This window comes from Dasypus novemcinctus, chromosome 23 (assembly GCF_030445035.2).
Source record: "Dasypus novemcinctus isolate mDasNov1 chromosome 23, mDasNov1.1.hap2, whole genome shotgun sequence".
NCBI lineage: Eukaryota > Metazoa > Chordata > Mammalia > Cingulata > Dasypodidae > Dasypus > Dasypus novemcinctus.
The window spans coordinates 11,220,345-11,244,440 of record NC_080695.1 but is presented as its reverse complement, the minus strand read 5'-3'; the positions used below and the strand labels follow the sequence as shown (position 1 = coordinate 11,244,440).

Here is a 24,096-nt window from a genome sequence, read left to right as displayed (position 1 = left end):
AGGGCCTTAGAGCCCCTTCCTTCCCCTCGGCCGGCCCCCCGGTCCCCTGCGCCCGGCCACGTCCTCGGGCGGCAGGATTCCCCAGCAAGGGCGTTGGAAAATGAAACCAAAGCTTGTCTGAAGGTCTCTGTGCAGTCGGCGGGCGCGCATGCCACGTTTCGGGCCTGGGCTCCGACTGCGCTGCTCCCGCGGCGGGAGGGGGCTGCGGGAGGCGGCGGTGGGAGGGGGCGGGCAGCCGCTGGAAAAACAGTGCCCCCCCCTTCCCTCCCCCCCAGCCTCCCGCCAGGCTCCCCCCGGCGTCTCCGGGCGAGAAAAGGGAAACCAAACAGAAAAGGGAGGCGAGGGCCAAATAAAGGTTAAATATTAAACTTTGCGAGCAGATAGTGACCCAGTGCCGAGGGAGCTGTTTGGAGCTGCCCGCGTTGTAAAGCGCTCACGGTTTTAAAACCCGGGGCATGTGACGTTGGGGATAAAAGCGCCTGTCTGAGGTTTGTATTTACACTCGGGGCGCGGCCGGGAGGCCTCCCTAGTTTCGGGGACCGCGGCGAGAAAGCCAGTGTGCTGGAGGCCCCTCAGGTCCCTTTCCTGAGCCAGGTTCCCGGGAGCTGGAAGGCGCCGGAGGCCAGAGAATGGCTTGTGGCTTTTCACGGACAAGGGGCTACTCCTGAGTTCCTTTTGGCCACCGGAAGGCAGCCCGCGACCCCGCACGGCCAGGCAACTTTCTGAAACGTGTTTCTTTTTTTTTCTTTTCCCCTTTTTTTCCGACCCTCCCCGCCCCCCCCATCCCGCCCTGTCCTGTCGCCTCTCCCGCTCAAGAAGCCGTGTGCGCCGCGCCGCCCCGCTCTGCCTGGCCGCCCGCAGGGGCCCCGCCGCCTGTGCGCCCCGGGCCGCGGGCCCGCTGCCGAGCGCCCACCCCGCCGGCCGCCGCCGCCATGCCCGCCGCGGAGCCCCCGCCGCCCGAGGACCCTGGGACTACGTCGAGGCCTGCCTTTTAGGTGGCGCTGAGCGAGGCCCGCGGGCCGGGTGGGGGGCTGGCCGCGGCGCGCGCGCGGAGGATGGATGGCCGAGACTTCGGGCCCCCGCGGTCTGTGCACGGCCCCCCGCCGCCGCTGCTGTCCGGCCTGGCCATGGACAGCCACCGCGTGGGCGCGGCCACGGCCGGACGCCTGCCCGCCTCCGCCTTGCCCGGCCCGCTGCCGCCCGGGAAGTACATGGCCGGCCTCAACCTGCACCCGCACCCGGGTAAGTGCCCCTGCGTCGGCATCCTGGGGAGGGACACCCGGAAAAGACGACTCGGCCGGATTTCCCAGCGGTTGCGGCGGGGACTCAGTGCCTTCCCGTCTAGCTCGGCCGGTCCGGGGAGGCGCGGGCAGGCTCGGCTCCCGGGGCGGGGGTCCCCAGGGCCCACGGCGAGCCCCGGGCGGAGAGAGACACCCGGCCTGGCTGCCTCCGCCGGCGGCCCCGGGTGCCCGGGGCGCGCCCGCGTCTGCTGAAATCCGAGCGGCCAGGGGCGATTCCCAAGCCCGGGCCTCTGCGGCAGGAGCGGGGCTGGAGTCGTAGGGACCTGGGCGAGAAAAGAGCAAGCTGGCCATACGCCGCGAGACTCCCGTTCCCGGAGCTCCAGTATTCTCGGCAAACCCTTCCCGCGCCCCGTGAACCTCAGGGCTCCTCCACCCGCGCCCGGCCCAGAGCCGTGCGGGGCCCCGGCTGGTCCCGAGCACCGCGGGCTGCGGAAGGACGGTGACCCCGGTCCTGGGACCCCGTCCTCTGGCGGGCGGCGACTCTGTGGAATCGTGTCGTCCCTTGGGAGGGGAGAGCACTGGCTCTGGGAATCCGTCCCCCGGTAGCGGGGCGGCGACCCGGGGCCGGGGGGACTTTAATTTCTCCAGCCGGAAGGCGGGCGATTGGGCCGCAGCCACCCCGAGTCCAAGGACAAGGGAGCCGCGCGCGAGCTGCGATCGGCCGGGCTGACGGTGGAGGGAACTCGCGGGTTTAACGTGGACGGCGGCCGCGGATGGCCGAGGAGGCGGGGTGCCCTCCGCCGCTGCCGGAGAGGGGCTGTGCGGGCGGAGACGGCGAAGCTTGCTCCGCGGCAGGGCCTGGGGCGGATTGGAAAGGAGGTCTGCGGGACCCCCAGACCTGGCCTGCGGGACCCCCAGACCTGGCCTGTGGCTCCACTTCTCCGCCTGGGTGTTTTTCTTGCTTCGGATTTTAAAAAATTCCGTTTCCTCCTTTTAAACTGAGTTTCAGGATTTTTGCGATTTCTCAGGGAGGCCCTGACACTCTCCTCTATAGCCGACTCCAGGAGAGAACACCCTGGGCCGGAGAGGCCACCCAGCCCCGGCCCCACCGGTTCCGCGCTCCCCCTTGTCCCCTCTGTCTCTTTGATTTTCCTCCTGGAACTTTTCAGGAACCGGAGTGCCGGGGGCTGGCGGGACAAAGGGCCTTTGTGAGGCGCCCGCGGAGGGGCGCGCTGGCCGGGGGTGGGGAGCTCCCCGCCGACTGAGCGGGAGGACGGCTCCTGGGCCCCGGGCTCGCTGTGCCCCCCCAAGAGCCCCGTCCCGCCAGGCGGGCTGCGGTGGGGGGCCAGAGGAAGAACTTGGGGACAGCCGCGGGGTACAAATGCCCGCCTGGACCAGCCCCGCCTGCGCTGCTGGAGTCCCCGGGCGGATTCTTTCTTGGGGACGCTTTGGGACGACGCTTCGCTGCTACTTAGTCCCGCCCGGGTGGTGGTGGGCAGCCCGGGCCTCGGACCCCGGGTGTCCCAGGGCCCGCCTTCGGCGAGTCAGGGTGGGGGACGCCGCGGACTCCCGTTCTCGATCCGGCCGCGGCCTGGCGCGCCAGCAGCCCCTCTCCTCCCGGGGACCGACCCTGGAACCCCTGGCCCGGAAGCCCCGCGGCGGTCAGGCACCCCCGCGCGCCGGGAGAGGGCCGCTGCCCATCTGCGCGGCGCGGAGGCTCGGCTCGGAGAGATGAAGGGACAGGGCCGGAGCACGCAGGCCGAGGAAGTGGGGCGGGAGGTGGCGCGGAGGCCTGCCCCGGCCCTGCGGCACCCGGCCGCCTCCCTCCGCGTGCTCGGCCGCTGAGGTCATGGAGGAAGCGCGGCGGGGGCGCGCCGGGAGCGCCGCCCGGACAGGCCCCGCGCCAGGAGCGCGCCTCCCCTCGCCGCCCCCATGGCCAGCGACCCCCGGGACACCCCGGACCCCAGACCGAAGCCAGAGCAGAGCTCCAGGCAGATCCCAGGAGCCGCGAGGCGGGGAGCTGCTCGCCATTCCCAGCCGGTGGGGGGGCTGGCGTGAGAAATGCACCCCCCACCGCCCCCGGCGCCTGCCTTGTCTTTGTGGGGTGCAGGTGCTAAATTTTCTCCTGCGCCTCCGCCCCCTCTTCCTTGGCTGTCAGCTCGTAGGTCTAGCCAGCCTTATCGGTCTCATCTTTATTTGTTTATATTTGTACCGGGAAGCCGGGCGGCTGCAGTGCTGTGCCCGGGTCACACAGCCGGGCAGAGGCGTTTCCCCCCCTCCTCCACCTGGGCCCTGGGAACTTGGGTGCCAGAGGCATCTCCTCTAGCAGCTCGGAGGGAGCTGGCCTTGCGGAGCTCACCAGCTGGAGGGGAGCCTGGTGGGACCCCATCCCAGCAAGTGCTGCAGGGCCCGCTGTGGGGCTGCTGGAGAGGGAGGGTCTCCTGGAGATCTTGCGGTGTGGACATAGGCCCCTTCTGCAGAACAGGAGGTGAAACCAAGAGTGGATGGAGAGGTTGCTACCTTCTCCGGAAAACCGTGGGCCCTGGGCTGAGCGCTGTGTGTGACATGGGCAGGTGAGTGGCCTGCGCCCGGCAGGCCTCTCCTCTCTGAGTCCTCACCGCCTGCTCATTAGAGAGCAGCTAGCAGCATTCGTGCTGGGCTATTTGTTCTCCCCGTCACTGCACCCCGGACTGGCCCCAGAGCAGACCTGTATGGAGGGCACCTGGGATCCGGGGGGTGGGGGCCCGGGGTCAGGGTGGGGGTCAGGATGGAGAATTCCTGCACTTCGGACGTGCGGGTGCACCCGGTGGCCTTCTCCAGGGTCCAATCAGATCCATCTCTGGAATCTGGCCTGTCAGCCTGTTGGGATTGATTACAAAAGATTAACCAGTGAGACTGATGGGTGGAGTGATGGGATCCCAGAGATAAGGGAGATTTACAGGGTGCTTCCTTCTCGGGTCTGAGCAAACACGGGGAGGCCAAGGGAAGGTTCTGGAATCTGGAAGGGCCTCTCTGGGCCCTCGGGCGCTGCAGCCTGCTGCTCGCCCCGGCGCTTTCTTCTTTCCTCACCTGCTCATTTGCAAAATCGTGGCGGAGGCTTCCGCGTGCCAGACAACGCCGTGCGGTGCGCCTGGAATCCGGCCGCGGGCCAGGCGCCGTCCTTGCCGTCCTGGTGCCCACGGGCTGGCGTGGGAACCAGGCGGGGGACACGCAGCCCGGCGGGGGGGGGGGGGCCATCACCTAAAGGCGAGAAAGGAGCTGTGAATAAGAAAAGAGCCCGCGGTTCCCCGCGTGCAGAGCAGGTTGTGGTGAGAGCCAAACGGGAGCAGCCCAGGTGGCCACCAGCTGGTGAGCGGGTCCCCCAGGCGGGGTGTCCCCACACGGGGGAGGGCCATGCAGCCGGATCAAGGCGGTCAGTTCCCGTCCACGCCATGTCGTGGGCGAACCCGGAAGGCTCAGGGAAGGAGCCGGGCACAAAGGGAGAGACCGGGGCTGATGTCTGTCCCGTGGATTACCTAGCGCAGCCCGATCTGCAGAGCCACAAAGTGGAGTCGAGGGGCCCGGGGCCCGGGTGCGGGAGAAGGGCGAGCCTGGTGCCTCCTGGGAAGTGGCGAATGTCGTTCAGACCACCGAGTTGGATACGTGACACTGGTCAAGGTGGGGAGCTTTGTGTTGTGGAGCTGGTCTCACGAGGAAATCGCCATCGCCACCAAAACCCAAAACGGCGCAGGTAACGCTCGGGCGGCGAGGCCTGGGTCCCCGGAGCTGGAGCTGGCCTGCCTGGCCCGGAGGAAGGAGCCTCTCTGTGCTGAGCAGGGAAGCGCAGTTAGAAGGAGGGAACAGCCTGCTGGGGGGGCGCCTCTGGAGCCCCGGGGAGGGTGCAGCAGGTGAGGAGGAGGTGGGGTCCTGCCCGCCAGGAAGGACTGGTGAGGAAGGAGGGGCGGCGACTCCGCGGAGGAGCGGGTTACACAGCCACTGGCCCGACGGCGCAGGCAGGAGAAAGGAACCCCAAAAGGCTGACAGCGAGGGCAGTGCGTGACCCCCCGCCGCCTGGGGTCTGGGATCGGGGAGGGGGCTGCTCTGGAGGGTGCCAGGCCGGGGGGCAGCTGGATAGGGGCTGCCGGTGGGCCGAGAGCGTCGCCGCCGTCAGCCACACCGCGTAGGCCAGGGAGCGTCCTGGCGCCTGGGGAAAAAAGAACACTGGCATGTTTCGAAGTGGGGGCCACAAGGCCTGCCTCTTACCCTCAAGTGACTCAGGAAAAGAAAAAAAGTGTAAGCGCGCACGCGTGTGTACCAGCGAGAACCAAATACCAGTGAGCAAGCTGCTCACAGCCGGGGCCGCCGGGTGGGGGCAGATGGCCACGGGCCACACTCTCGCACCCCCGCTGGAGGTTTGAAATTACTTCAAAATAAACCTTTTCTGGTTTTTTTGTTGTTGTTGTTGTTGTGGTTACTAAAACGTATATAATGATATTTGACATTTTAACTCTTTTCATGCCACAACTCCCGGAGGCATTAATGACTTCTACAACGTTCTGCTGGTTTGCCACCGTCCTTTCCCAAAATTTGTCATCGCCCCACTCAAACTGGACCCATTCAGCAGTAAGCCCCTTTGCAGTCCCCGCTCCCCCCAGCCCCTGGTTCTGGGCAGACCTGTAAAGAAACCAGTCCGCCCTTGGGCTGGAGAGTGCGGTGGGTGGGGAGAGGAGCTGGGCAAGGTGGGTGGCCACAGGCTGCGGGAGTGGGGAGGGACCCAGGGCGCCGCGGGGAGGGCAGGGGGAGGACAGCTCCCAGGTTTTTCTCTAGAGGCCTTTTGTTTGTGGGGGAACAGGAGGAGCAGATTTGGGGGTGGGGCGGGGGTTGCGCAGCCCGTTCAGGGTGCTCTTGGGCCCCCCCCCCCCCGCCCCCCGGCGGTCTGATCCTACCTTTCTCCCACTCGAGTCCCGGGGGGCCCAGCGCTCATGGGTGGGGTGTCCGTGCCCTTTGCCCCCGAAACCAGCTTTGGAAGGGGGGGAGGGCCACAGGCAGGGCCTGCCTCCCGGTGGTGGGTCTTGGCCCCAAGTCCTTGTCACCACCCCGGGGTGGAATTACGGGCTGGAATTACGGGCGCAGCACCTCGCCACCTGCCCCAGGCCACAGATGCGCCAGCCGTCTGGGTGGAGCTCATGAAAGTGATGGGCCCCTCTGGCCACACCTTCCCTAACTCCTCTCTGCCCGCCGGAGCCAGCTGAGCTTCCCAACCCAAATCCCGGGATAAAGAACTCCTGCTCCCCCTGGAGGCCGGACAGCCTGGGGATCCCAAAGGCCTTGGTCCAAATCTTGCTCCCCCGCTTTTGCTATCTGAGCCTTGCTCTTCTCATCTATGAAATGGGTACGTTAGCCGTACCGAGTGCCGTCAGTCGCTGGGACGTGTAAACGGGCGCGTCCATGGCAGGTGCCCAGCGCCGGCAGGGGCCTCTGCAGACGTCGACCGCTGGGATTGCGCCAACTAAAACGATCCTCAGACTCAGGAGTCCCAACCCGAAATCACTTTATGCTCATTTTTCGCCTTTATCTGTGCAACAGAGGCACCGAGAAACGCTTCAATCTTGGGTGTTCGGGTCCCTGCGGTTTTGGGGTTTTTTTCTTAGGTACTGGGATGGGGGATTGAACCTGGGACCTCTTATGTGGGAAGTCAGTGCTCAACCACTGAGCCACATGGGTTCCTTGAGTTGGCCTTTTCGTTCGTTTGCTTGTTGTTTTGTTTCTTTTTTAAAGGAGGCCCTGGGATCTGAACGCGGGACCTCGTGTGTGGGAAGCTGGGGCTCAACTGCTTAAGCCACAGCCCCTGTAGGTTTTGGTAGCCCGAACACCTGCATGGACCTAGCACCCAGAAAGCTCCCTTAGGCTCCCTCCAAGCCACCCCCTCCAACAGACTTCATTCGTATTTGTTATTTTGGGTTAATTTGGCCTGCTCTTGAATCCTCCGTAGGTGGAATGCCCCTCCCTTATCTCTGCCTGCTTCCACTCAACGTTACGTTTAGGTGGTTCATCCACGCTGTGATGTGTCGCAGGGATTTGTGCTTCTCGTTGCTGGGCAGTAATTCGCTATGTTGAATATAGACCGGTTTATCCACGCTTCCACGGATGGACGTTCCGGTTACTTACCGTTTTTGCTGTCAGTATGCCTTGGGAGGCGCATATGTGTACATTTCTTTGGATAAGTACCTAGGAGTGGAATTTCTGGGTAGAAGGTCGTGTAGGTTCAGCTGAAGTAGCTGCCGGTTTTCCAAAGTAGTTGTACAGTTTTGCATTCCCAGCATCAGGGCGAGTTTCACTTGCTCCCTGTCATCGCCAACATTTGATCAGTTTCTTTTCATTCTGTCCATTCTGGTGGGTATGCAGTAGCATCTAATGGTATTTGCATTTTAAAACCGTTTTTCTGCCCTGCGTTTTAAGCTTTAGAGAAGATTAATTTATATAATGTAAAATTCACCTGTGGTAAATGTACAGATCTGCTTTATGTTTAATATGAAGTTTGAAATCAAAGTTACACATGATTTTAAAAGTCAAATAATACTGGAAGGATTATAAAGAAAACCAGCAATCTCCTGTCCCATCTGTCCTGCTTTGAACTCTTTGGGCTATTTCATCCATATTTCTAAATGATAACCTGCTTCTATTGCTAGCTATTTTTCAGTGTTCTTTTTTTTTTTAATATTCTGCATTGACTTTCTACTATGGAAGATGAGAATTTTGTATAAGCTGCCTGTGCCTGAATTCTCACTCTCCTATTTATTAGTATGAGGCCTTGGGCACGCTTTTTCACCTATTATCTACTTTGTGAGAGTGTTATGAGGATTAAATAGTTAATAAATGGAAAGCTTCTAGCCCGGTACCTGGCATATAAGCACTTAGAAAGCGATGGTTATTGTTGTTGTTACATACCTCCCCAGCCCCTTCTACTATTTCTGCTTATTCCCTTCCTCCCCAAAATAAACCAGTTTATTTTTATTATGGCTTTGTAAATATGGTCTACATCAGAGCCAAATGGTATAATAAAATAATTTCCTTTTTATCTCCTGGAGTTATTAATTGCCACTTTTTGCCTTTGCTGGGGATTTCTTAGGATTTCTGGTTAAGTCTTACAATCATATGATACATTTCTCACTTGGTTATACCTATCAGATGAGTTACTCTTTTCTTTTCTTGGAGATTTCCTTCCTGGAATTTTCTCTCTTCCTGCTCTAGGCTGGTTTGCTTGGTACTTGCCTCTCTTTTGTGTTGGATCTCTTTTCTGATTCCCATGCTTTCCTCTTTCTTGATTTACGTTCTTATTTTGGTGGAGCGCATTCTGCGGTAGCTTTTTGCGAAAGAGTGCATGGAAGGTAATTCTTTTGAAGCCTAGTGTGTCTGAAAAAGGCCTTTACTGTTCCTTAATGCTCGAGTGCCAGTTTGGAAATAATCTCCCGCTACGATTTGGAGGGCATTGCAACATTGCTTTGTAAATTCTGGCGTTATTTTTGATGCCATTCTTTTTTTTTTTTTATTTTTATTGAGTTTGTAAAAATATTACATTAAAAAAAAAAAAGAGGTCCCATTCGACCCCACCACCCCCACTCCACCACTCCCCCCCCAGCAACACTCACTCCCCTTCATCATGACACATCCATTGCATTTGGTAAGTACATCTCTGGGCATCTCTGCACCTCATGGTCAATGGTCCACATCATGGCCCATACTCTCCCCCATTCCATCCAGTGGGCCCTGGGAGGATTTACAATGTCCGGTGATTGCCCCTGAAGCACCGTCCAGGGCAACTCCAAGTCCCAAAGGCACCTCCACATCTCATCTCTTCCTGCCATTCCCCATACCCATCAGCCACCATGTCCACTTTTCCCACTCCAATGCCACCTTTTCTCTGTGGACCTTGGATTGGTTGTGTCCGTTGCACCTCTATGTCAAGAGGAGGCTCAGATTCCACATGGATACTGGATGCAATCCTCCTGCTTTCCAGTTGTAGGCACTCTAGGCTCCATGGTGTGGTGGTTGTCCTTCTTCAACTCCATCTTAGCTGAGTGAGGTGAGTCCAATAAATCCGATTGTAGGAGCTGGAGTCTGTTGAGGCTCAGGGCCTGGCTATCATATTGTCAGTCCAGAGATTCAAATCCCGTAAATATATCTTAAACCCCAGCACCAACTACAATTCCAGTAAAGTAGCATGAAAGTCTTGTGAAAAGAGATCCCATCTGAGTCCAGTTTCATCACGCAGAAACACCAGCTCCAAAGAAGGGCCATCTGACATGGCAGTGAACCCCATCTGCCATGACCATAGAACCTGTGGGTCTCTTTAGCCTTCCAAGGAACCAATACCTGGGGTTGTATCTACTTTATCTGTCTCTGAGATTCTGCTCAGTTGTGCATAAGGGCAATCCTTCTGACAGCCTCCAGACTCTTTTTTAGAGACTCGTAGCCATATAAACTCATTTCTCCTTTCCTTTTCCCCCTTACATTAGGTCAAACAGCATTTTAAAGTCATGTTATTATATGTAGACAGGGATATTCTGCTGATCCGCATCGAACCTTCAATTCAAGGTCATTTTCCAGTTGTTTGATGCCATTCTGATTCTTGATCTTTGTGTGCAAACCATTCTTTTTCTTTTTCCAAATGCTTAAAATCTTTTAGAACCACATATTTGTGAAGAGCATCGGCCCTGGAATTCATATTTGTAGCCTGTTGCTTACCAGCTGTGTGACCTTGGCTGTGTCACTTAAGCCTCTATGCCTTAGTTTTCTCTTTTATATAAAATGGTTAAGAGTGCCTGCCTTTTATGGTTGTCTGGGGATTAAATGAGTTTACGTTATATACGTAAATGCTGGGATCTTCTGTTCCTGGCACAAAGTAAGCCTCAAAGAGTTATTATTGCTGTTCCTGCTTTTTCGCCACCGGCATTCTGACATTCCTTGTTGACGTGCCTGGCTTTGGGTATTCTCTGAGTTGGTGACTGCCCAATAGGCTTTATCGATTTGGAAATTCAAGTCCCATAGTCTGTGAAGCTTTTTGAATTACTCTTAATTTTTATTAGTATTTTATAATTTCTTTCCCACCATTCTTGTTCTTCTTTCCGGTCCTATCAATTGAGTATTGGATCACCTCATTTTCTTATCCTTGCTTTTCTGTTTCTACCGCTCTTTCTCCTGCTTTCTGCAAGATGTCTTCACCTGCATCTGTTTCTTTATTTAAAAAATATTTGTTATCCTTTTAAAAGTCTGTGTTTTTGCATGTTCTCTAACGTACTCAATATGTTGGCAGAGTCATGCGTTTTGTAATTTATGGATAAATAAACCTTCATTTGTCTCGTGTCAATGCTCCAACATTTTCACGGGGATGTGAGCTGAAAACAAGATGGGCTCTCAGTGGAGTATGGCGCTGAGTGACGTTTGACAGAAACCCGAGGGATCGCGCACAAGTCACCTTGCTCCTCGGGGCCACGTTTTTCTCAGCCATGAGGGGGGGACGGTCATTCTCCCTGCCTCTTTGGGTGTCGTGTTGGTCAGATGAGCTTTGGATATGAAAGCCTTTGCAAACAAGGTGCCACGTAAAGGGCACAGGAAAGCAGGCCAGCAGCAAGTGCAGGCCAGAACCAATGCTGAAAGCTGAAATCCAAGGTCCCGAAGGTCAAGCTGAAGGTCACGGGAGAGGACAAAGTGGAGAATGGCTACCTAAGGGCGGCTGCAGGCTGGAAAACGTGGCGCCTGATTCCTCCCAGGGCAGTTCAGGTGACCGGAGTCCCAGGTGGGCCCAGGACCCCTTGTGGTCAGTTGGGAACTTGTAGGCAGCTGAGGTCATGAGGTTTTATCTTTCGGTGCAGAACCTTTGGATCTAACCAGTTCATTCAGGCGCGTTGGAGCCCGGGATCGTCCATGTTAATTGAACTTGAGAAAATTGATTTAGGGACCGCTAATACATTTTTCAATTACCATGTATTGGCCACGGAGACAGTATTTTTTAACCTGTCAATTGAATTTTAAAATTCGGTGGTCCTGTTTTTAATTCTTGAGAGCTCTTTCTTATAATCTGGGTGTTCTTTTTTCAATAGCCCCCTGTTCTTGTTTCATGGATACAATAGTTCCCATCACTTGGGGGATAGTCATTGTATCTTTTTTCCCCTGGAGTTTTTGTCTCTCGTGTATCATCAGTGTTTCCTTTGAGCCTCTTTTTCCTCCTTTCTGTCTTTCTCACTGGAGACTTTTCCACTGGTGTCAGGCATCCTTCCTACTTTAAGGATGGGGCATTAGAAAGCTGACAAAAAACTCAGATCTAGGTCTTTTTCTTTCGGCTCTGCAGGTCTCACAAACAGGACTCCCCCAGTTTCCTGCCTTCGGGCACTTGAAACCTGGCTGCCGCATTTCAGAGAGCTGAGTGTGGCTGCCGGGGGTGAAGATTTGAACTTGGGCTCAGTAGTCTCCCCGGCCGGAGGATCCCGCTGGGTCTCTAGGGATTCTTCTCTCTCGTAGACGGAGGGCTTTCCGCTTTCTGGGGGTGAAACCTCAGCTTCTCCCGGCACCCAGGCCTGGCCTTCAGAGGTGCCCGTCTCCAGGTTTTGAGACTCCCCGAGGCGGTGATTTCTCCAGGGCGCTCCTGCCAAGCTCAGGTCACACACCGCTTGGCTTTCCAGAACCTCGGGGTTGATTCCTTTCCATGTCTCCTTTGGTTTTCTCTCCTTTGAAAATCACAATCCTGTCATTTTATTGGGGCTCTGGCCTCTGGGATAGGGTCTGTGAAGATAAAAACTGCATCAGGACTTCCAGGATCAGACCACACACCCCTGAACCCTAACCGCCTCAGCCCCCCCAAGCCCCCCCTGCCCCCTCCTCCCAACCCTTCCGGCTCCCTGGGCTCACCTGGGGGGGAAGAGCTCAGCTAGGGGAAGGAACAAAACAATCAAGGGGTGGGGGAATCGCCTGCAGGCTGGAGCACGTGGCCAGGAGCCCCCGGGGCAGGGTTGGGGGAGGCGGGTGTGTATGTCCTCGGCGGGGGTGGGGCCTGCGGGATTCCTGCTGTAGACTGGGGGTCTGGCTGGAGTTACCCCCAATCGCCGCCCTTGCCGTGGGAACTCTGGAATGCTGAAGGACGCAGGGGGCCGAGGGGGCCGAGGGAAGGCTCGGGAGGGTGGGGGGCTGGGCTGGGCTTCTGCCGCCCCCAGGCCAGCCCCCAGGCCTGCGTGGTTGCCCCTCCCTCACTTCCTTCTGGGCCTCCCAGGGTGGGGCGGTTGCTGTGGGCTGTGGGTCCTGGGAGCCTCCTGGAGGAGCTTCTGCAAGCCCGAGGCGCTCAGCTGCCCCTTCTCCGTGCAGATGGGAACACCGGGTCGGTGGCGGCGGGCCCTGTGGTCCGGCCGCGGAAGCCGGGGTGTGCAGGGTAAGCGTCGCGCCCCAGCCTTGCTTGTCTGTCCCTCGTACCTTCTTTTCTCCCACAGCGGAAGGCCAGAGGGCACGGCCCCCTGGCGCAGCTTCTTTCCCTTCTGCCGTCTTCCTTTTACTCTGGAGGGAAGTAAGGCACAGAGAGGCTGGTTCACCTGCCTGAGGTCACACCGCTGCACAGTGAGGGGTCTGGGAGCAAGGCCTGAGCTTTCGGCCCTCTAGGGGGCTGGGAAGGGGGCGTTGTTGAGAGGAATCCGTCTGTCTTCGGTCTTTCTTGCCGGGCTCGTTTTAGTTTATTTACTTGTTTCTGTAAACTCTATCGATGTGAGTCATGGAAATGACTCAGAACATAATATTTGCCACCCTTGTGCTCAGGTACCTATTGACCTTTTTTGTTTTCCTCTTCCACGGGTTTTATTTTTTTAAGGAGTTTTATTTTTAATTGACTTTTAAGATAATGTGCAGAAGTGAGCACAGATTGGAAGTGAACAGCTCAGTGTCGTTTTCCAAACTCAACACAGCTGTAACCATCACTGGGGCAAAAAACCCAGCAGCCCCCGCCTTTCGTTCCCCACCCCCCGCCCGGGGTGGCGCCTGCCCTGGCTCCCCCGCCAGAGAGGAGGACTGCCTGTTCTTGAACTCCACCTTGATGGGCTCACCGTGCCTGGCTTTTTTCTTTGCGCAGCAGTGTGGCTGTGAGATTTATCCGTGTTCCGTGTCCTGGTAGTGCACTCTCCTGGCTGCAGAAGGCGCCACTGGGTGGTCAGAGCGGTTTCTCTCTCTCTCCTGCTGTTGGGGCACCTTTGGGTTGTTTTCTGCTTTTGACCGTTCCTGTTGGGAAGTTTCTAGAACTCATCTCTCGGTGTGCGTGTCTGTGTATTACGGTGTGCATACCCACAAGGGCGCTGCTGGCCCACGGGGCGCCGGTGGGTTCCGCTGCGGTACGTTCTGCCACTCGGTCCCTGTAAGTGGCTGTCCTCACTCACACTCTCACCAGCGGTCTGTGAGTATTTTCTATCTTTTTGCCATTTTAGCCGTTCTGGTTAACCATAGTAGGTTTTTTGTTTTTTTTTTTCTTTTATATATTTATTTTTTCTTCTTTATTTTCTTTTACATGTTACCTTCAAAAAATGTGAGGTCCCCATATACCCCCCACTCCCCTCACCCCACACCTCCCACATCAACACCCTCTTCCATCACCGTGGCACGTTCGCTGCACCTGGTGAGTGCATGCTGGAGCACCGCTGCCCCACGTGGACAGTGGTCTGCCTTGTCGTTGACACTCTACACTCTCCCCCAGTCCAGCCAGAGTAGTTTTAGTCCATGTGTCCTCAATGATTTAAGAGGCTGACTACCTTTTCATAGGCCTCCTGGCTATTTGGACATCCTTATTTGTGAGGTTTCAAGTCTTCACCCATTTTGACCATGTCGTTTATCCTTTCTTATTGATTTGCCGGCACCTATTACATATTGAAGATACAAGTTCTTCATTGGCCATATATATATATATATATATATATATATATATATATATATATATATATATATGTTTGTAAATATCTTCTCCTGTGCTGTGGCTTGCCTTGTTTTCATCAAACTGTACAAGACCTCTTCAAGGTTGTCTTGGCTATTCTTGGTTCTTTGTGTTTCTATAGAACTTTTAGAAAGCAGCTTTTTAGTCCCTCCCCCCCAGCAGCTAGCACTTTGACGGGGATGGCATTGAGTCTCTAGGTCACGTAGGCAGCGGCGAGGGTCCCTGGAAGGTACATTCTGCCCTCCCGTCTGGTTATTTCCGCGGGAGGGATTCCCAGACGTGGGCGGCGCAGCTTCAGTCCTTGATCCACAGTGCTGAGTTGCTTTCCAAGAGCTGGTTATGAGCTGGCTGTGTTTTCCCTCCCCCTCCACAATCAAACCAGAAATGTGCTGATTTGACAGATGGAAATGGCCTCACATTGCTGTAATACTTTGTAACTCTGTGCTAGTAATGATGTTGCACCCTTTTTTTTTTTTTTTAGTCCGCTTACAGCTCGTTTGTGAGTTGCTAGGGCTTATAAAGGGTGTGTAGATAACCCCTTCTCTGCTTAGATACTAAAGGAATGTCTGAATCTCAGGACCCACTGGAGTTGGAAGGTCGTTTTATCCAGAGGGTCCTCACTGCTGTTTTCAGCGGCTATCTTGAAATTGCCCAAGTCACGTTATCTGTGTCCCTGGCTGGAATGAGCTCATTTCTGGGTGGTAACCCTGGTTTGGTGGTGCTGGTAAGATGCTCCCATAGGCTTTGAAGACATACATTTGTTCTTTTTTTTTTTTTTTAAGATTTATTTTATTTATTTCTCTCCCCATCCCCCTTCCCCCCACCCCAATTGTTTGTTCTCTGTGTCCATTTTGCAGCATGTTCTTCTTTTTGTCCGCTTCTGTTGTTGTCAGCGGCACGGGAATCTGTGTTTCTTTTTGTTGTGTCATCTTGCTGTGTCAGCTCTCGGTCAGCTCTCGCAGCACCATTCCTGGGCAGGCTGCACTTTCTTTCGTGCTGGGCGGCTCTCCTTACGGGGAGCACTCCTTGTGCGTGGGGCTCCCCTACACGGGGACACCCCTGCGTGGCAGGGCACTCCTTGCACGCATCAGCACTGCGCATGGGCCAGCTCCACACGGGTCAAGGAGGCCCAGGGTTTGAACCGTGGACCTCCCATGTGGTAGACGGACGCCCTAACCACTGGGCCACATCCGTTTCCCACATTCGTTCTTTTCTGTGGCTTTGCAGGGGTCTTTGGAAGTGACACGAGGCGGCCCCTGGCCTCTGGGGAAGTGTCCATCCTCCCTGGACTCTGGCCGAGGGGAGAAGTCGGAGCCTGGCTCAGCTTGCTGCTCTGTAAATGGGACAAGAATCTCCCGCTGCCTGGCCACAACCAGGGCCCCAGGGGAGGCCCCCCGTCCTCATCTCTGCAGCCCAAGTGCATCATGGTCTTCTCTCATCCCCCCACTCAAATATTAATAGAGCACTTCCTGCTTGTCAGCCCTTAGGTGCTCAGTTAACGGGTGGAGTCAGCTGAGGAAGGGCGCAGTCCAATGGAGCCTTAGCAAATCAGGCCCACCTCCTGTATTTGTAAATAAAGCTTTATTGGAATGAAGCAACGGCCCAGTAGTTTAAGTACAGGCTGTGGCTGCTTTTGGTAGCAGCAGAAGGGGCCTGCGAAGCCTAAGATTAAGATAGTTAGTATCTGGTGCCCAAGGAAAAGCTGGCCTGCCCTTGTCCTGAGGGTGCAGACTGACAATAAAGAAGGAAGTGAGGTTTGATTAGTAAGGGTTGATGGATGGTGATAAGTGCTACTGGGAGAGAACTTTCAGGATGGGGCGGGAGGGCGGGAATGGGTTGCAGTGTAAAATAGCGTGGTTAGGAAAGAGCTCGCCCTCCAAGAGTCACTTACCTTTGGGAGGAGGGAGAGAGGGAGCCTGGCAGGATCTGGAGGGGCAGCTGCCAGGCTGCCGTGCAAAGGCCCTGAGGTGCAGTGCTTGGGGCTGAGCAGCTTCGGATCCCAGAGGATCCCGTGTGCCTTGATCAAGTCCTGTTGGCGCTTCATTCCCACGGTTGGCTCGTGGGGCCCTCTGCCCGCACCCGCTAACAAGCGCCGCCCGCTGCAGCAGAGGCAGGCTTCGCCCGGCCCGTTGACGTGGCATGGCCGTTACCCACCAGCGCTAGTGCAGCCCTGGTCAGGCAAACCCGAGGGGCTTCTCTCCCCCAGCCCCCTGTGCGGGGATGCTCTCAGGGAGAGACGGCATGAAAGGAGCAGTGGTCTCGCCCCTTGAACGCTCCGGTGACCTGGCCAGCCGGGCTCATTAGTATATTGGCAACGGTGTGACTTTTTCTTAAGTCGGGCTAGGGGATTGAATGAGCTAAAAATTCACATGTGTGTTTAGCCCCCGGCCTGGCAAATAGTAAGAGACGCGAGAAAGTTTGTTATTTTTGTTGCCTATGTTGTTGTTGAACTTGTGTTTGAGGAGCCGCGACCCAAGCAGGTGCTCGTCCAGTGTCGGCAAAGGGACATCTGTCCGCTCACCCGCCCGGGGCCCGCGAGGACTTTGGCTTAAATCTTGGGCCCGTTGCTGCGTGACCCGGGCACGTCGGGCCTCCCTTCTGAGCCTCGGTTTCCCCCTCCATCAGACGGGGTGACGGGGGCGAGGTGTTAAACGTGGCGGGGTTGGAGCTGGCCCACTCGCGGCTTCCCACGTCCGAGTGCTGCCAGACACTGGTCACAGTGAGCTGCGGGCCGCGGCCTGCGCTCGAGGCTGGGGCGCCTTCGGGAGCGAGATGGCACCCGTGGCTGGCCTGGAGGGGCTCCTCTGTTTGTTTATTTTGATTTTTAAAATTTATTTCTCTCCCCTTCTCCCCCACCCCTTGTTAGCTCTCTGTGTTCATTGGCTGTGTGTTCTTCTGTGCCCTCTTGCACGCTCCGTGGCACCGGGAAACTGCATCTCTTTTGTTGCGTCATCTTGTTGCATCAGCTCTCCATGTGTGCAGCGCCTCCCCCTGGGCAGTCTGCGCTTTTTTCATGTGAGGCGGCTCTCCTTGCGGGACGCACTCCTTGCGCGTGGGGCTCCCCTACGCAGGGACACCCCTGCATGGCAGGGCACTCCTTGCGTGCATCAGCACCGCGTGTGGGCCAGCTCATCGCAGGTCAGGAGGCCCTGGGTTTGAACCCTGGACCCTCCATGTGGTAGGCGGATGCTCTATCAGCTGAGCCACGTCCACTTCCCTCTTCTGTTTTAGAATCCTGTTCCACTCCCACCCGAAAAAGAAAGAAAAAAGGTCCCTTCCTACTGCTTCTGGGGACACTTGTGCTTCGGTGCCCCTCCTTGTGGCTTGTTTATTGTGGCATCATATCCGTGACACTCGTTGGCTTAGCCGTTGGTACGCGCACCAGTTTCTGTCCATGTTGGGGTGCTGCGCCGTCGCCTTCCGTTACGGCAGCTTTCATCACCCCCGACAGAAGAGCTGGCCCCGTTAGGCAATAACTCCCCCGTCCTTCCTCCCCCGCAGCCTCTGCGTCAGGCCCGGGGCCTGTGTGGGTTTGCTGCTTCTGGGCAGTTCGCTTCAGTGGAGGCACACAACCTTTGACCTTTGGCGCGTGGCTGCTTTCGTCCGGGGCCGCTGCGCGTAGCGTGGATCGGCACTTACTTCCTTTCCACGGTTGGACGCTGCCCCGTGGCACGGGGAGCCCACGTCCTGCTGATGCGCTCGCCGGCCGATGGGCTTTGGCCGCCTCCACCACCTGGCTCCTTGCAGAGGGGCTGCGATGAGCCGGGGGGTGGGGGGGGGCGCAGGTGTCTGAGTCCCTGCTCGGTTCTTTTGGGAACAGACCCAGGGGTGCAGAGGTCTGGGTACACTTCCTGTCCAAGGGCCGGAACCAGGGGCCTGGGAACGGAGAAGACACGTGGACAGTGGGTGGGGTCACCTCGTGGGTGGCGAAGTGGGGTGTGGGTCGGGGCTGGCGGTGCGCGAGGACACAGGGCTCTGGCTGCACCTCGGGGCTGCAGTCGGGCAGGGGGTGGGCATCCCAGAGGTGGGGGCAGGGGAGGCACCGCCCGAGCAAAGCCGGGGAGGCGTCGGTGTGGGGACCCCTGGACAGTGGGGTGCTTTGGGGTGCTGGGACGCAGACGCCAGCTCAGCCCCGTTCCTGTCTCCTTGGGGAGCCCTGGGAGTGGGGAGTGGGCGCCACGTGTGCTGCTGAGCAGGAGTGTGGTCTGGGGGCAGCAGGAGGGACTCAGAGCAGGACCCCCTGCACCCCCGCGTTCACGGCTCCCCACCGCCTCTGAGATGGTCTCCCTGGACCTGGCAGCGTGTGGGGGAGGTGGTAGGGGTGGGGGACAGCTGGGGCACCAAGTCCTGGCAGGTGGGGGTGCCTGCTCCTCCCGCTCCAGAGGGTCCCTGGACCCCTCCCCCATTCTTCCCTGCCCGTGGTGGCCTTGGCGCCTCAGCGCCTGCCCCAGCACTGTCCCCTCTTCCCGGAGGCCCCAGGCTCTGCGCAGGGCATGGGGACGAGCCGCGGAGCCCGTGGCCTGGGGCCTGCAGGGCGGGGGCCTGGGGGTCCCTGTGCTCCTGAGCTCTGGGCTCAAGGTTGGAGCAGTGACCCTGGGCAGCCTCTGAACCTCAGTTTCCCCATCTGTTAAACAGGGAAAGAAGCCTTCTCCCAGACAGGGCTGTAGGAGGGTGGGCTAAGACCCGAGGGGGCGCCAGGCCTGGAAGCACCATCCCCGTGGGCCCCCCGACCAGCCTGGCTGGGGTGGGGGAGCGCAGCCCCGGACTCGGGCAGACGGTGGGGCTCAGTGCTTCTTTCCAGGGAGGACACACGGATTTGGGAAGTGGAGGCGGTCCCCCTCGCTCGGAACCCGATCCTGGAGGGGATGGCCTGAGCCCCGGCTCCTGTAACCACAGAGTAACCGAAAGACGGTGACAACAAGAAATGCCGCTTTGCGCGGCTCGCCCTCCTCCCGGGCGCTGTTCCAGGCCTTGGCTGACCCGCGCCCCGTAACCTTTAGTCAACCGCCCGGGGTGGACGTGGCGGCAGGACCCACCTCGCGCAGCCTTGGCAGACCAAAAGACGCGGCCCGCGGCCCGGAGCGGGGGGCGTGGGGCCAGGATTCGCGCCACGGTCTGCCTTGGGTCCCTCTGTCCCATCTCTCCTGGGGGCGTCTCGGTGGGTCCCGGGTCCCCCGTCTGCTCCCCACTCCACTTTCCCGCAGGGAGGAGCCCTTAGCCCGGACGCTGAAGTCCACGTAACTTCAAACAGAACCAGGTAAAAAACTCCAGTCCTCGTGCTCGCTTCGGCAGCACATATACTGAAATTGGAGCGATACAGAGAAGATTAGCATGGCCCTTGCTCAAGGATGACACGAAAATTCGTGAAGCGTTCCATGTTTTTAAAAAGAAACAGATTCCCGTGCCGCTGACAACAACAGAAGTGGACAAAGAAGGCGCAGCAAATAGATACAGAGAACAGACAACTGGGGTGGGGGCTTGGGGGGAATAAATAAATAAATCTTTAAAAATAAATTAATAAATAAATGTTGGGGCGGGGAGAACAAAAAAAAAACCACTCCAGTCCCTAGCCACAGCAGCCACGTTTCCAGTGCCCAGCTGCCACGTGTGGCCCGTGGCTGCCGTGTCGCGGTGACCCTGGTCCAGAACGCTGAGTGGGCCAAGGAGGGATGTCTGGGATGTATAGTTTGTCCGCCCAGTCCCCACCTGATGGACAAACAGGTTGTTTCCTCTTTGTTTATTAGGCCATGTGGTGAGGAGCAGTCCCTGGTGCATCTCGCCGTGGCCGCTTTTTTTTTAAATTAATTTTTATTTATTTCTCTCCCCTTCCCCTCCCCGTTGTCTGCTTTCTGTGTCCATTCGCTGTGTGTTCTTCTGTGTCCACTTGCATTCTTATCAGAGGCACCGGGAATCTGTCTCTTTTCGTTGCGTCTTGCTGCTTCAGCTCTCCGAATGTGCGGCGCCATTCCTGGGCAGGCTGCACTTTCTTTCGCACTGGGCGGCTCTCCTTATGGGGCGCACTCCTTGCGCTTGGGGCTCCCCTACGCGGGGGACACCCCTGCGTGGCAGGGCACTCCTTGCGTGTATCAGCACTGCGCATGGGCCAGCTGTACACGGGTCAAGGAGGCCCTGGGTTTGAACCCTGGACCTCCCGTGTGGTAGGTGGACGCTCTGTCAGTTGAACCAAATCCGCTTCCCATCTCCGTGGCCTCTTGAGACTCTGTGTCTGTGGGAGGGACGTAGAGACGGGACTGCTGGGCTTTGGGGTTCAGATCCCTGTTCTGCCATGCCCAGACACCCGTGTTGCCTCAGAATGTGACTCGAACCCTCAGCTCCGTGGAGGGCTGGCGTGGCGGCGCGGTGGGCTGGCGTGCGCAGGCAGTTACCGTGTACGTGGGTGTTCGAGCCGCTGCTGCCCTGGGAAGGGGACAAGTTCTCGTGCTCAGTGCGTGTCTTTTAGGTTCTGAGCCACTGGTGTCAGCTTCCATGGTGCCCAGGGAGGGGACTGCGTGGGGCGGCAGGTAGCTCGAGGGGGTGGGCTGGGGCCAGGCTGGCGGGGGGTGGCGACTTGGGGTGCTGTAGTTCAGGCTGCAGTGGGAGGGAAGGAGCCCCTCAGGCTGGGCCGAGGCTTCCAGCCAAGTCTTCCGTGGCTGGACCATCACCGCCCCCGGGTGCCCCGAGGGCTGCGCCCTTCTCAGTGACCTGGGGGTGGCCACGGCTCGGTGCCCAGGGGCGGGATGAGGGGCTGGGTGGACGCACACCCAGGCGCCGAGCAGAGCGCCATGCACGCGGGGGGCCCCAGCAAATAGTAGCTTTGGGTGGAGACGCCGATGACGCAGCTGAGTGGCGGGCTTGCTGGCCCCCACCCGCGGGAGGCCAGGCAGGCCTGCTCTTTGTCCCCGTGGGGGGGTGGGGGGTTCGTCGAGCCCCTCCTGGGTGCCGGGACTGCCTTTTCGACTCCGACCGTGCGCCTCTGTCTCAGGCAGGTGTTAAACCCGTGGGCCAGCAGGTGCATCTGTATTGCCCACTCTTCGGGGCGAGATGGTGGCTCGGGGCCTCCGTGGACCGTGGTGGGGGTGTGAAGTGGTGGTCTGGGGGGAGCCCCGGGGGCACGGCTGGGGGGCGAGCAGGCACCCACGGGGGGGGTTTTAGCTCATTTCCTCCCCCGGGAGAGGGCCTGGGGAGGGGTGGGCAGCTGACGTGCGCACGGGGACGCCGCCCGCGGCCCCCTGCCCGGCACGGGGGTGCCGTGCCCACCGCCAGGGGCAGCCGCGGCCCGGAGCCAGGCCCGTGGCCGAGCGCCACGGCGGGTGGGAGCCGTTGGTGGCCGGGGGGGCCGGGCCGGGGCGCTGCCCGCCGCTTGCACAAGCTCGGGCGCCGGGCCTGCGCGGGCCCCGGGCAGGAAGGGCTGGGCCGTCGCGGAAAGCCCCGGGCCGGCTTCCGGAGCCTGCCCCCCGCCGCCGAGCAGGAAGCGGGGGCCTGGCCGGGCGCGGAGGCCCCGCTGCCCCCGCCGGCGGGCTGGCTGGGCCGGGGGCCCCGATGGCCCTGGGACCCGCGGACGCTGCGCCGGAGTCGGGTGAGGGGGCCGCGGCGGGCGCGGGGCGAGGGGGGGCGTGCCCGGGGGGCCCCTGCCTGCCTGCTCCACTCTGGGGGGGGCCCTCACGGCTCCACGGCCCCCCACCCCCACCCCGCGGGTCCCGGGGGGCTGGGCTGGACATCGTGGGGGTTCTGTGACCCCGGGCACGGGGCAGCGAGGGCTGCCGTGTCCAGGCCTGGGGGTCGCCTGGGCCCCTGAGCACCTGCCTCAAGGCCCACGAACTCCGTCAGCGCCCGCCTCGGGGGGTTCCCCGGGGTGCGCGGGGACAGCCCTGCGCCGGGGTCTGTGACCTCCCGCTGCCTCTGTGGCCGGGTGGGAGGGCCTGAGCTCAGGGCGTGGGGCGTGGCGGCTGCTGTGAACGGGCCACCGCTTGTTTCTGTCGCGGCCTCCCGCTCTCCACTTCCAAGGAGCCCGCACATCCTTTGTCCAGGTCCCCTGAGGTCAGGGATGGGGACCCCGTGCCCCCACCTCACGGGCCCCCCTCTGGCCTGCAGCCGTGGGCTGGGGACCCTCGGGAGGCGGGGGCTCTGCTCGACGGTGGCTCTGAGTAGCTGTCGGCCACCGTGCCCCCCCATTTGCAGGGACCGCACTGCACCCCCTCCCTACTTGACCCTAGCGTCGGCTCCGGGGATCCCCGTTTGGGGCACATCCTTGGTCACTGAGCACCTGCTGGCCGTGTGACCGGATGCTGCCCGTCCCCGTGTCCCGCCTCACCGGGTCAGCGGGTAGAGGCCAGGGCAGCCTGGAGCTCGGCCAGCACGGGTGGCTGCCGTGGCCTGGCCTGTGCCGCCGTCCCCGCCCCAGCCCCCCTCGTCCGGCAGCTCCGTGGGGCTCGGGACACGCCCCTGCCGAGCCTCGGGTTCTCACCTGCGAGTGGGGACAGTGGCCGCCGCGTGGCTGGAGAGCCCTCCCACTGGGGGGTGACGTCTCTCTGCCATGTGGGCGTCCTCCTTGTCCCCCGGGGTCCCCCTGTGGCCCTCTCGAGCCCTGGGTCTGGTTGCCTTGGCGCAGGCCTGTCCCGAGGCCGAGGGGACAGGGTGGGGCGGGGAGGCCGACGGGGGGTCTCGGGGGCCGTGGGTGGGCTGGCGGCTGCTGACCGGCCCCCTCTCTCCGCAGGCGAGGCCTTCCTGGGCGGCTTTGTGGCCGGAGGGATGGGGCCCTCGGCCTCCTCCCACGGCAGCCCCGTGCCCCTGCCCTCTGACCTCTCCTTCCGCTCCCCCACCCCCAGCAGCCTGCCCATGGTGCAGCTGTGGGCCGCCCACGCCCACGAAGGTAAGGAGCAGCGGGCGGGCGGGCTGGGGCCGGGCCGCCGACCCCGCCGTTCTGGCCGTCTTATGTCCCCAGTGCCCTCCCCTGCACGTCCCCTCTCCCCCAACCCCTCCTGGCCATCCCCTGCCCCTCCCTCCCCGGCAGGTGGCTGCGCTCGCCTCCTTCCTGCTCCTCCAATGCTCGGGGCTTGCTGGTGCCCCAGGGCCTTTGCACGAGCCAGCCCCCATCCCGGCTCCAACCTGCCTGCCTCCTGTTCATCCTTCAGGGCTCAGCGCAGACACCCCCTCCTCGGGGAGGGCCCCTTGCTCGCACCTCTCGCTGGTGACCGACGGGCCCGCCCCTGTGACCCCTCCTGCACCGTCGGCGTCCCCAGCCGCGTGGGCTCTGGGCGGGGTCTCCTTAGCTCGGCTCGCTGCTGTCTCCCCCTTGCGTGGCAGTTCTGTGCTCATGCCCTGGATGTGGGGGTGCTGCTGGCCTGGCTTCTGCCAGCCCCGGCATCTCCCGGAGCTCTGCCGGCAGGGGAGGGCCTGGGGGTGCCCCGAGCTCCCCACCCGCCTCTGGTGGATGTTGAATGCGAGCAGCCCCACGATTGGGCACTAGTGCTGGGGTCCCTCCGGTCTGGGGAGGGGAACCCCCAGGGCTTGTCCTGGGCCCATGCGAGCACGGAGCCTCCGTTTCCCTCCGTGCACTTCAGCTTCTCCCCACTCCCAAGGGGTGGGGGGCTGCAGGTGCCTGGGAGGAGGCATAGGAGCTGCCTGAGGTACCGCAGCCCCGGGACCCTTGGCTGTCCTTACACCATCGCCCGTTGTCCAGACGAGGCCACTGAGCCCACTCCTCCCCGGGCCCTAGAACCCAGGAACGCAGGTGGCCGACGTGCCCTGCAGGCTGGAGTCCGGGCCGCGCCTCCCACGTCAGCCGGCTGGGGCCGGCAGGGAGAGCAGCGGTCGTGGGGCGCCCTCCGCGTGCTCCTCGGCCCTCCCTGGGCTCCCGCTTTCTCCTCTGCCCACAACCGCCAGCCGATCATAGTGGTGATGACCAGCACGCGTGCTGCTCGC

At 60.0% G+C, this 24,096-nt stretch overlaps 1 protein-coding gene and 1 non-coding gene across 5 annotated transcripts in view; both read left to right on the top strand.

Moving 5' to 3' along the window:
• Positions 1 to 299: 299 nt before the first annotated feature.
• The window catches only part of TNRC18 (trinucleotide repeat containing 18), an 87,830-nt gene continuing 64,033 nt past the window's right edge, over positions 300 to 24,096 (top strand). For 2 of the 4 annotated variants that reach the window (XM_058285735.2, XM_058285736.2), the window contains exons 1-2: positions 300 to 1,242; positions 22,889 to 23,044. In XM_058285735.2, the coding sequence (XP_058141718.1) occupies positions 1,056 to 1,242; positions 22,889 to 23,044 (343 nt within the window). In that variant the 5' untranslated portion in view covers positions 300 to 1,055. The remainder of the gene's footprint in view (positions 1,243 to 22,888; positions 23,045 to 24,096) is intronic. The other 2 variants (XM_071211129.1, XM_058285733.2) reach the window with 2 other exon arrangements.
• LOC111759282 (U6 spliceosomal RNA) lies at positions 19,452 to 19,558 on the top strand. Its single transcript, XR_002793332.1, has one exon. It is a non-coding gene; the product is annotated as a U6 spliceosomal RNA (small nuclear RNA).